The sequence below is a fragment of the Cibotium barometz genome, chromosome 26, assembly GCF_041138505.1.
Source record: "Cibotium barometz isolate CiBa-2024 chromosome 26, ASM4113850v1, whole genome shotgun sequence".
Classification (NCBI taxonomy): domain Eukaryota; kingdom Viridiplantae; phylum Streptophyta; class Polypodiopsida; order Cyatheales; family Cibotiaceae; genus Cibotium; species Cibotium barometz.
In genome coordinates, this window is record NC_141071.1 from 46,075,359 (window position 1) to 46,088,259 (window position 12,901).

Consider the following 12,901-nt stretch of genomic DNA (forward strand, 5'->3'; position numbering starts at 1 on the left):
GAAACATCTACCCTCCTTCCTGTACTGAGCAAGCTCCTCAGCACTCAACTTGCCACCTGTCTTGCCTGCCTCCGCTTTCTGGTCTGGAGTAAGCTTAGACGAATTGTTCGAGTTCTTGGAGCCAGAGGCTCCCGGGCTCTGTCCTGGGGAAGACCCCGTCTGGTTCTAGCTTTTGCCCCCCGAGGCGTTAGCCTTGGGAGAAGCCGGCTGGAAAGTCTTGGGCTTGCCACCATTGTGTTTCATTTCTGCACTCTGCGCAAGCGAAGTGCGTCCTCAAAGGTGGCTGGCCTAAACATACGCACCTCCCATTGGATTTGCGTGTCCAGGCCATACAAAAACTGTCCTTTCTTGTCCGTATCAGATAAGCCTAATTGCAGACACAAGGTCGAAATTTTATTGGCAAACTGAAGGACTGGTTGCGCGTTCTGACGCTGTCGTGAAGTGTGCGGAGTAGCCAGGAAAGTACGAAACTTCTAGCTGTGAGAGTTGGTGTCAAACCTAACAAGGAAACTCACACACAAAATTTCCCAAGGAGTATTGAACATCACTATTTCCAATGACAAATACATGTGTCGATTCACCTCAATACATCCTTGAATTCATCCCGATGATTGCACAGAATTGCATGAAATCCTTTGAACCATTCACATGTGGGCATAACAAGTCCTTCCCATTTTTCCAATATACATGCGGCCAGTTACATCCATTACAACCAGTGTCATCATTCCCAACATCTCATAATGTTCTTTATCACCTGAAAATCTGGCTTAAAATTCCAACAACTCACAAACACAAAACGATACATGGCATAGCTTTAACATTTTCATATGATTTTTAAAGAAATCCATGGCCTGCATTTAGTTCCACTAGGATAGAATCAAAATCAGTTCTCACTAGAGTCGTTGCTGTCTTTCTGACTCTTTAATTCCATGTCACTTGAGGGAAATTCCTCACATAACTTCACATCAAAATCCACCTTTTACTTTTTTAACAAAACCTTTGAAGGTTTGTTTACATCGTTTTCTTTACAAGAGGTAGGTAGGAAAATATAAAGAGATTTTATCCATAAAGGTTTACTTATCTGATGGCGGGGAAAGCGAATTTTTTGAATTTCCTTTAAAAAAAATCACTCCACGCTTCGCTGCAAGCAGCGTACACCCGGCGCATAGTTGAGATAGTGAAATTGCAGTAAGCATATCAAATGGTAGAGGCAACTTTGCTCTTTATTTCGAGCTCCAACACACCACACACAGTCGCTCATTGCATAAAACCAATCCTTCTGGTCGAATGGACGCTGTTCCACACCTCTGCAGATTTTTCCTATTTTCTCTGGTTCGCCGTCGTCTCTCTCCGGTTGTTTTCTCCCTTTCCCGCGGTGAACTCGGCGCTCCCCATACCACCTTTTTTCCAGCTGTACATACCATTTAAAAAAAAAGCTGCGCAATTCGCTGGTAGATTTTCTAGAAAATCCAAAGTATACTTTGTTTTTTAAACCTTAGCACTAAGGTTACAAAGCATAACCTTAGCATTAAGGTTAAAGTTCCCAATGCAAAGCATTTCATTTAATTCTATTCCCCGGCATTCAACATTTTGTTCGGCACTGCAATGTCTATTACTCTTGATGTCTCCGTAGTGTATAAATCATCATATTGGCCATGTGATTTATAGACTCCCCAATTGTTCATTCAAGTTTTTTCCCATATCTTCATAAATACATTCCTTTGTGCATTGAGATACCCTCATGCTTGCATTCCATAATTCACTGATTTGATCCAGTCGATACCATTTAGCAGAAGCATCACCCTCCACACTCATATACAAAAAACTCCTAAATCTGACTCAGCCTCAGCTTGTCTTATTGAACCTCATATACAATATGAACATATGTACATGGCATCATATAATGACTCGTCATGGCACTTAACCCATGCATCTGGATGTGTATTTGATGAACTCACATGCACGGTTTCACATCATAGACGTGCCATGGCACGACATCCACCCCCTCTAAACCTGCACATCCTCTGGTATGTGCCAAATCATCATCAAGGTCCACATATAGCTGAATGTCGTCTTCATCTTCAGCAGTTCCAGGAAGATTATCTTCTTCCTCTTCAATCATATCCATACTACCACTGTCAAACCTCTCATCCTGAATCTCTTGTGAATCAAAAGGATCACCATCATGCCTTCTTTTAAATATCTTGATTCTTTTGCCAGCCACAAGATTCTTTACTTCTGTTCCATCAAGTTCACACAGAGTATACGTAGCATTCCCATGCACATGCTTAACAATGTAAGGGCCAAACCATCTTTTTGCAAATTTTCTTTGAACAGTGAATTGGTTGTCAAGGCTACTATCATACATTAGAACCCAATCACCTTCTTCAATAGGTTTTGGCCGGAGTCTGTGTCTACTATCAAATCTTTCTTTATTTTTCAGCCTTGCATCTTTCAAGCGAGCTTTAGCAAGCTCTACATCTTCAGGCCTCCTCTCTAACTGTCTTATTCGCAATGCAAGGAGGTCATCTCTGCTCAATCCTTCCACCCAGGGCAATACATTCCAAGTTAGAATTACTTCTTCAACTGGCATCACTGGCTTCTGACCATACATTAATTCTGCAGGCATGTATCCTGTCACTGAGCTATGAGTTGTACGGTCAGCCCACAAGGCATATGGTAGCAGCTTTGGCCACTCTCTCATCCTTTCTCTGCATGCCTTAGCCAAAGCTTTAATGATTGGAGGATGTCCTCGCTCACTTTTCCCATTGCCCTCAGGATTGTAAGCACATGTTAGAGACAGTTTGATACCAATTCTAGAGAAGAATTCCCTTGCTTCTTCAACATCTAGCTCTCCCCTATCAGCTGTTATTTTCCCAACACAACCATATCGGCAGATCACATCTTCCAAGAGAAATTTGCATACTGTTTCCGTACTCTTTGTTCTAAGAGCACGCCCTTCTACCTGATTTGTCAAATCTTCTCTTGCAAGTGCTATGTACCGCATCTGCCAAATTCCCAAAGGCATTGTAACTAGATCCACTACCCATTTGTAGTGCATGGCAGGTGGGTAGGTTGGTTGCAAGCCATCACGATGCCTCACATTCGAGTACATTTGGCATACTATGCATGTTTCCACATATTGGGAAATATCCTTGTACATTCCTCTCCACCAATATTTTTCCTTTATTTTGGTAAAGGTGGCCCACACACTTCTATGTCCAGCCCAGAGACTCTCATGGAATTCTTTCACAAGCTTTCCTTGAGTCTCTTTATCACATATGACTCTCTGTGGCATAGCATTCCTCTGTTTAGGATGCTTCCAGAGATACCCATCCTTTAGGAAGTAACCATATGCTTTTCTGCGGATCCTCTTAAATTCTGAGTCAGACCAATTTTCTTGCCTTGATAGAGTGCTCAAATATTGACCAATAAGCAACCAATCTCCTTCATATATTTCCTCAATAAAAGACTCAAGTGCATTTGATAGGCAAATATGATCCCCTTTTGCATATGCTGTAGTATAGAACTTTGTACCCACATCATCAATGTCACTAATCATCTCTTCCTCATCTTCATACCTGGCTCGTGATAACATATCTGCAACTGGATTATCTTTTCCCGCAATATGCTCAAACTCAGGATTTAGTGACTTGATATAAGCAATCCACCTAAGCATAGCAATATCTGGAGTGGTACAACTTGCTATCATCCCAAGAAGTGGCAAGCAATCAGTCTCCACAAGTACAGATGCCCCAATAAGATATTCTTTTTCACATTTTAGAGCAGTGACTATCCCCCATAATTCTCTCTTGATCTGTGGATACTTTCGCTGCCGAAAGCTTAATACCTTTGCTCCAAATCTAATCACATACCTATGATCATCCTCATCATCTTGCCCTACTGCCCATCCTATCCCAGTAGGACTAGTATCAACTGTAACAATCACAGGCCTGCCACACTCATAATCTGCCTTTCTCAAAATGGATGATGATTGGAGCAAATATTTCAGCTTCCGCATAGCTTTAATATGTACTGCACTCCACAAAAATTTTTGATTTTTCCTCAAAAGCTGATAAAGAGGATCTGCTACATGTGCATAATGTGGGATCCAAATAACATAAAAGACGCATGCTCCAAGAAATCTCCTCAGCTCTGTAACATTAATGCATATTTCCTTCATTCTTTGTATTGCATCTATCTTGGCTGGACAAGGACGGCGTCCACTAGTACTACAAAGATGTCCCACTATTAGCACTTCACCAACCCCAAACACTGATTTCTGCCCAGATAAAGTAAGATTCACCTCTTCAAGCCTGGATAGAATCATGTCACAATCCTTTATATGATTTGTCACAAACTTGCGGCACCCCTTTGAATCCAAATCCCCATCTTTGTCTTTCTCATCACAGCCCTTTATTGGCACATCATCCAAAAATGGCATAGTTTTCTGTGGTATGAAGTCTCGTAAGACTTTATTCATTCCATTCATCATATGTGCCACTGAGTTAGTGGCTCCCTGTGGTAAGGTACACATCCTTACTAATCCCAAAGGAGTTCTCATTGTGGTCAAGTCCCTGCTTTGTATATCCAGCTGGAACTGATCATATCCCGAATACAGATCACCCATAGAGTATATAGCTTTCCCTGCAAATGCTTCTGCAAACTCATCCACAATTGGACCTGCTCCCACATTCCTGATTGTGACTTTGTTTACAGGTTGCATATCTTGAATAAAGCGCAATGTCCCATTTTTCTTTGGTACAGTAAACCATCTGTTGGAATATGGGGCACATGAAGGCTCCAAGATTCCCATCCTGATCTTTTCCTTTAGTAATTCCATCAACTTTGGCAAGAGAGCCTTTGGTACTGGAATTGGCCGCAGGTTCCAGGGCACATGTGGAACAGTAAAGATCACCATTGGTGCTGTTACACATGGATCAACACAGCCTATCTCATGCGGCTGAAAGGCAAAAGCTTTCCCATGTTTTACAAGCATCTCCTCAAAGCATTCCCTTTCAACTGGCAACAGAAAATCCCTCTCACCAATCTTCAGCTCTTTCAGAGTTTCTTGAGTAAATTTATGCCCAATTTTCTTCGGATCTCTAAGATTTGGCTGCATAGAAGCTTCATCTATCTTCTCCTTGCTTCCTGGTGGCAAGGGCAAGGCAACTGGTTTCACCTTCTTTGCAACCGTTTTATACTTTGTATCAACATGAGCATCCGTCTCACAATTCATGTTTTTACATTCCACCCCCTCAAATTCCTGGATTATATCATACATCTCCACAGATGACACCTTTATCATTTCATTTCCACCCTGTAAGCATGCTCTTCCCATATCAAAAAGCACATCCATAGTATCTATAAATGACACCTCATCAAGCACCCCTAAAATAAACTCATTCTTCTCCAAAAGACCACACTGCTCAAAACTTTTTTGTTCATTTTGTATATGTTTTTGCATGCCACGCTTTAAATCCTTGCTTTTTACAAAAACCAGTGACCCATAGCTGGAGAATCCCTGAAAATTTGCTGAAAAACTATTTACATTGATTGAGTCCTGCGAGAACTCATTCCCCCTTGTACCATTGGAATCCCGCTTTACAATGGCACCTGGCCAAAATCCCTCATCTCCCTGTAATTCATGAACTCTCTGTTTATCTTTGGGAGTGACTGTGCCCGAAGAGATTCACGATTCCTTTCATGATTAATGCAAACTGTCAAAAACTGAACAGCTTTTTTGCCATCTTTACTCCTTATTCTTGCATAAGCTGAACCATCATCCAAAACCTTTGTTTCCATCCTTACAGCTGTAATGTAGGGTTGCCCAAGAATGAGGGGATACGATGACATCTCCTGAACAAAGAAATTCTGATCATCCTTCACATCCCCTATAGTTACCCTTACATTTGGACATGCTGCATAAAGCTCTCCAAATGAATTATTAGCTGCTTTAATCATCCACCCATGATCCACATCCATTGGCCACTTACATTTGTTGTAGAGATTTTTAGCCATAAGATTTATTTCAGACCCATGATCAATTAGAGCGACATATGGCTCTTCCAAATCACCTATCTTGACAAGGGTTTCAGTGGTTGCTCTTGCCCAATGGCTCCTGGAGTAATGACTCTTTGTAAGAACTTTTTCATCATCCTCTTCCACAAAACGCACTTGTCGTGCCCCATCAGCAGAGTGATTACATTCCACCACATTTTCTCTCTCTTCCTTTTTCTGTACCTGTACTCCATGAGTCTTGGAAGTGCTTGCCTCCCCTTGTGATGGAATAGATTCAATTATAGACTGCCTTTTTCTTCGTATAATATCAATTATCTCATCATGAAATTCTTTCTTTGCAATCCCCAAGACTTCCCCCAGTGTGAATTCCACCCTGCTGTTTAGAATCCTTTCTTCAAGTACCTTTTTGAGATCTGTTGCAACTTCAATATCAGATTGAAGCTTGTAGAGTGGACTTTTCCCTTTACCCTTCTCCTTCATTTTTGCTGGCACTTCTTCCATTGAAACATCATGTGGAGGTCTGCTATGCTGTGGAGGCATATGTGATGGCCCAGGATCCTTCTTTTCACTTCCACGTGTAACTCTTTTTGATGGCCCTCCTTCCTCATTTTCCCTTTTTCGCTTCTCCTCTACCTGTGCCTCATTATTTTGGCATTTGGCAATATAGGCATGAATGGATAAAGAATCCACAGGCTCCTCCCATCCAGTCTCAAGACGTATACAATCACCTGCCTCATGCAAAGCTTGCTTTGACACTTTCTTTGATGCAATTAATTCCATTGTTGACGGCCAAAAATTCTCATTCTCATAATCCTCATCATTCTCAAATCCCTACTTTTGTTGACCAACCTTTAATCCATAGGTTGCTGCCTCAACCATAGAAATGGCATGACTAGCAGCCATATCCTCTACCAGCTTTTTCATCCCTCCTTTCCCAAAGTTTGTACTCAATGGAAGACCAGTCTCTGTAAGATGGATTTTCCCATCTTTGAAGAACACAAGTTGATTTTTAAGAGCTTCTTTATAGCTGGTACAATCCTTCTTTGCATGCTCTGGGTCATCACACCATATGCATCTATATGTAAACCCTTCTTTGCTTTGAGGCCTTTGCATAGAAGCCTGCCCCAATGGTAGACCTTTTTCTTCAATCCTGGACATCTTCAATTTTAAATCACGCATACCCTTGATAAGCTCATCCATCGGCCCATCTATCTTAGGAATTGTAGCAGCTGGCTTGGATAAATTCTCAGGGGTAACAGCAGCTATGGGGGTTGCAGAGCCCATCACCATTTTATCCCTCCTCCGCTGCCGCTTTGCTAACATAGTGACTGCATCCTCAACATCATTCCAATCACTCTTTAATCCTTGTTCTGTATTCTTATCCTCAAGGAGGATTTCCAATTTCTCCTGGAGATCTTTCCCAGCTGCTTGCAAGAAGAGCTCTGTCTTTTCTCTGTCCAAAGTTGCACGCTCTATTCTTGACAACTGGGCATAACGCTTCTCAAACTCCCTTAGCAATTCTGTGGCAGAAATTCCCATTTTAGGTTTTGTGACCCATTCTAAGAAAGTTCGTTTGGTCACTCGCTCAGAATCCTCCATGAAGTATTCATCCTTTAAGGCAAGCTTGAACTCTTCCCAATTTCTGCCACCCTGTGCTGTCTGCAATCCCTTTATGCGCTCTCTTATTTCAGGAACGCATACCAGCTCGAAACTTCGAACCATATCCTCCTCAGTCACCCTATTTAGCTCCATCTCCTTAATATAATTGCGCAGATACTTTGTAATGTCCTTCCCATCAAATTGATCCACCTTTTTCACAATTGATTGTAAGGCTTTGGTCGTGGAAATCTGTCCCCTCTCAGCAGCTTGTTGCTGTTGCATGTACATGGTAAACATTTGGAACATCTGCATAACTCCGGGGTCAAAATGAACCCCCTGGCCCTCAGAATTCTCAGCCATAGCTTCCCTGTATATTTCACCACACTCTCACCCTAGCAGTTTCACGTCGGGTTCACCAAAAGATGTCGTGAAGTGTGCGGAGTAGCCAGGAAAGTACGAAACTTCTAGCTGTGAGAGTTGGTGTCAAACCTAACAAGGAAACTCACACACAAAATTTCCCAAGGAGTATTGAACATCACTATTTCCAATGACAAATACATGTGTCGATTCACCTCAATACATCCTTGAATTCATCCCGATGATTGCACAGAATTGCATGAAATCCTTTGAACCATTCACATGTGGGCATAACAAGTCCTTCCCATTTTTCCAATATACATGCGGCCAGTTACATCCATTACAACCAGTGTCATCATTCCCAACATCTCATAATGTTCTTTATCACCTGAAAATCTGGCTTAAAATTCCAACAACTCACAAACACAAAACGATACATGGCATAGCTTTAACATTTTCATATGATTTTTAAAGAAATCCATGGCCTGCATTTAGTTCCACTAGGATAGAATCAAAATCAGTTCTCACTAGAGTCGTTGCTGTCTTTCTGACTCTTTAATTCCATGTCACTTGAGGGAAATTCCTCACATAACTTCACATCAAAATCCACCTTTTACTTTTTTAACAAAACCTTTGAAGGTTTGTTTACATCGTTTTCTTTACAAGAGGTAGGTAGGAAAATATAAAGAGATTTTATCCATAAAGGTTTACTTATCTGATGGCGGGGAAAGCGAATTTTTTGAATTTCCTTTAAAAAAAATCACTCCACGCTTCGCTGCAAGCAGCGTACACCCGGCGCATAGTTGAGATAGTGAAATTGCAGTAAGCATATCAAATGGTAGAGGCAACTTTGCTCTTTATTTCGAGCTCCAACACACCACACACAGTCGCTCATTGCATAAAACCAATCCTTCTGGTCGAATGGACGCTGTTCCACACCTCTGCAGATTTTTCCTATTTTCTCTGGTTCGCCGTCGTCTCTCTCCGGTTGTTTTCTCCCTTTCCCGCGGTGAACTCGGCGCTCCCCATACCACCTTTTTTCCAGCTGTACATACCATTTAAAAAAAAAGCTGCGCAATTCGCTGGTAGATTTTCTAGAAAATCCAAAGTATACTTTGTTTTTTAAACCTTAGCACTAAGGTTACAAAGCATAACCTTAGCATTAAGGTTAAAGTTCCCAATGCAAAGCATTTCATTTAATTCTATTCCCCGGCATTCAACATTTTGTTCGGCACTGCAATGTCTATTACTCTTGATGTCTCCGTAGTGTATAAATCATCATATTGGCCATGTGATTTATAGACTCCCCAATTGTTCATTCAAGTTTTTTCCCATATCTTCATAAATACATTCCTTTGTGCATTGAGATACCCTCATGCTTGCATTCCATAATTCACTGATTTGATCCAGTCGATACCATTTAGCAGAAGCATCACCCTCCACACTCATATACAAAAAACTCCTAAATCTGACTCAGCCTCAGCTTGTCTTATTGAACCTCATATACAATATGAACATATGTACATGGCATCATATAATGACTCGTCATGGCACTTAACCCATGCATCTGGATGTGTATTTGATGAACTCACATGCACGGTTTCACATCATAGACGTGCCATGGCACGACAACGCGCTCCCCTGAACTCGTCTTCGAGTCGCTCAAGGTAGTGGGGCGGTAGAAACCGCTGCTTAAGGTCGCGGACGAACTCGTCCCACACATAAGCTGCCATACCTGCTCTGGTGTGGGCATGAGCCCACTGAGTCCACCAAGGAATGGCCTCACCTTCCAAGTACCAACTAGCTAAGATCACTTTGTCAATATCTGTTTTCCTAACTGCGGCAAAGTAAGCTTCAAATTGATGTAACCATGAATACAGAGTAGTGGGATCGAGTTTACCATTATACTTACTGAAATTCATTTTCTCGGAAAAATGATTCGAGGGCGCTGCCGGTGCCAATCTGGCGTCCAAAGCTCTGAGGTAACGCTCGTGTTCCACTCGTCGCATGGCGTCGTCTTCTCGTTGTCGAATCTCCAATGCACGCATCTGCATCTCAAGCAAGGAGCTTGGCTGCGGCTGTGACCCCGCGAGAGGGTCCCTGTGACGAGGATCTGGTATCTGGGATACGGAAGGGGAGGGAGGAGGAGATGGAAAACGCGACGCTGGAGAGCGAGAACGCTCCTCCAGAGCCAAAATCCGCGCCTTCTGCTCATCCAACTTGGTTGTCTGGTCTGCGATTGCTCGCATCATCTGCTGAAACATGTCTGTGACACTCAAGCCGGGTGCCCTAGCTGGGCTGCCTGGTGCACTCTGGTCCCATGGTTCTGGTTCTCTCTCGTCACCAAAGCTCGCCATAGCGGGAAAATGCAATTCCTTTCCGGATCTACGTTTCATCTTTCTGGAGGTTTTCTACAGCTGGATGACCCGGTTTCGGGTGTTTTCTTTGTGTGATTTTCAGCCGGACAACAGCATCCTCTTTGACTTCTCCAGTATCTAGTATTTGGCACCAGTTTGTTGCATTTCCAATGAGTTTTTTGGTGCTGTGCAGCCCTGTTTTCTCCCCTTTCAGAGGGGGCTGATCGGTTATGGTGGTCCATTCCCTTGGAAAGTGCTAGAGAGAATTCTCAGAGTGCTAAGATTTTAGGCATAGTTCTTTTGCTATAGATATGGGTCCCCCCTTACGACGAAGGAGGACAAGTTGGACGGAACTAACTATGCTCATTGGAAGCTAAATATGCGGGTCTGGTTCATCTTCGTCTCATAGGGTAAGGTCAGGGTCTCTTAATGGTCAGGATCAGGCACTTGCTACAGTGCAAAAGAACGTTCGGAGCCGGTGCTACTCTCGTGGAAAGAAAGGTCACTTTGTCAAAGGATTGTTGTCCAAGAAGAAAGACAAAGCCAAGGTCAACGACAAGTCTTCATCAAAGAAGAAGGGCAAGGGCACTTCCAATGCTACCATGGCCCTCCCGGCTCAGGAGGACCTCGACATCGAGCCGGGAGGACCTCAACAGTGTGCTTCTCTAGCCATAAGGACAAGTTTCCCCCACATGCAGCCAGCCAAAGAAGGCTTTTGGGCAGGAGAGGGGGGCTGTCAACAGCAGCTCCTAATATTGGTATATGACTTCGATTCTTCTACTAGCACTTCCACTGCTACCACGGCCCTCCCGGCTCAGGAGGACCTCGACAATGTGCTTCTCTAGCCATAAGGACAAGTTTCCCCCACATGCAGCCAGCCAAAGAAGGCTTGTGGGCAGGATAGGGCGGCTATCAGCAGCTCCTAATATTGGTATATATTAATTTTTAAAAAAAAATATGGCAAGCAAGGTCAGCTTTGGTAGCTATGGATTGAATGTGTTTCAAATTCATTGCTTGGTGTGGCAGAGATTATGGATTGGATGTGTTCCAAGTTCATTGTCCAAGGTTTTGGGACATGATGTGTTCACAGTCTGCTATTGGGAGATTATGGATGTGCTATGTCCATCAACTCATCATTCTATACTTGAAGTTCACTGCACATTGATGTGGGAATACGGAGCCAAGCAGATTTCTAGGTGGCATTGTGTTTTGAGGCGGCAGGTTGGCAGGTGCATCTTCCTCGGTGTATCCGATATCTACAATACTGGAGTGTCCATGGTCACTTCTTTATCAGCTTTTCTTCTTCACACATTTGCACACTATGAGCTGCAAAGGAGGTGTTAAAATATGTGCATCTCATGTGTTGTGCGGGAATTGTGTCTTATATAGGGATTGGGCACTTTATTAAGTTGTCCTTTATTAATGCTATTCGTAATGCTCCCTGTAGGTTGTGGTGCTTTAAGGCTACCCTATATAAAGGCCCCTCTCCCCTCTTGTTGTATCCCAATGCATATTTCTAATGCCTATCTTCTCGCAAGTATTGCCCATTGTAAACCTCTTGCTAATATTAAGGTGATCTTGTATGCAATCTCTCTCTCTCTTTTTTCTTGTTCATGCTTCCGCCTATGCACTCCAACTACTAGTGTATGGTTTACCTTCAATGAGAGGTGTAGACCATAAGATTGAGCTTATACCTACCCATGTTTAGGTAGTCCTACAAGTTGAGTCGATGAAGTTGCTAGACAGCTCTGCCCACACAATGAGCTCTTAGGATTAGGCTACGGATGAGGCACACATATTGCAAAGCATCATGTAAAGACGGAGGATACCCAACGTGGCTTTAATAATATAAATTTTGTTGAGGAGGAGAGGTTGAGGGAGGGGGATGTTACCAGTTCAGATGTGTTGAGGATGAGAGGCTCCCATGTGCCGTCATTATTGATCCTGATGACACTGTATTTCACACCACTGAAGGGGTTTCTTTCATCTCGGGTGGGGGCGTTTCCGGCGCCCTGGTCTCGCCGGGGCTTCTCCTTCACAATGTGATGCTTGAAGGCGTCTACGGCTTCCGTTTTGCTGCTGATGATGCGCAGTCCCAGCCGCTTCGGGGCAAGCCTGGCCTGCGGGATAGGTTCTGGGCCTCCATGGCAATGCCGCTGCACACGGTCTCCACACCTTGGCGCCCCAGAGGCAGCTTTCCCTATTTGGAATACTCGTATGGCCTCCCGTGCGAGCTTTGAAGTGGGTCTCGCCATTGAAGCTGCATCTAAAACCGCACAGAGACCAAGCTCTCGCAAACAGAAGCTGGAAACGTCGTTCCCACGTAATACCTAGTTTCACCTTTGAAATGTGCAAAAGGCTTTGAGTCGGTGTGGTTTTCCTTTTCCTCTTTTTTCTTTTTTTTTTCCTATCTTCTCCAATATGGGTCCCAAATTTTGTTTGGTTATTAATTAATTAGTTAAGAAGGAGGAAAGTGATGTGATCTTAAGTAAAGGACTTTAGACAAAAGATTAAAAAATTTTGACTGGACCTTAGACGAAAATTGGAGGATTTACACGAACGTGTTT

General features: G+C 43.1%; 1 protein-coding gene across 2 annotated transcripts in view; it reads right to left on the bottom strand.

Annotated features, from left to right (window-relative positions):
- The window catches only part of LOC147624016 (magnesium transporter MRS2-2-like), a 95,659-nt gene extending 82,962 nt beyond the window's left edge, over nt 1-12,697 (bottom strand). For both annotated transcript variants that reach the window (XM_086820701.1, XM_086820700.1), the window contains exon 1: nt 12,227-12,697. In XM_086820701.1, coding sequence (XP_086676827.1) covers nt 12,227-12,589 — 363 coding nt within the window. In that variant the 5' untranslated portion in view covers nt 12,590-12,697. The remainder of the gene's footprint in view (nt 1-12,226) is intronic.
- Between the last annotated feature and the right edge of the window lie 204 nt (nt 12,698-12,901).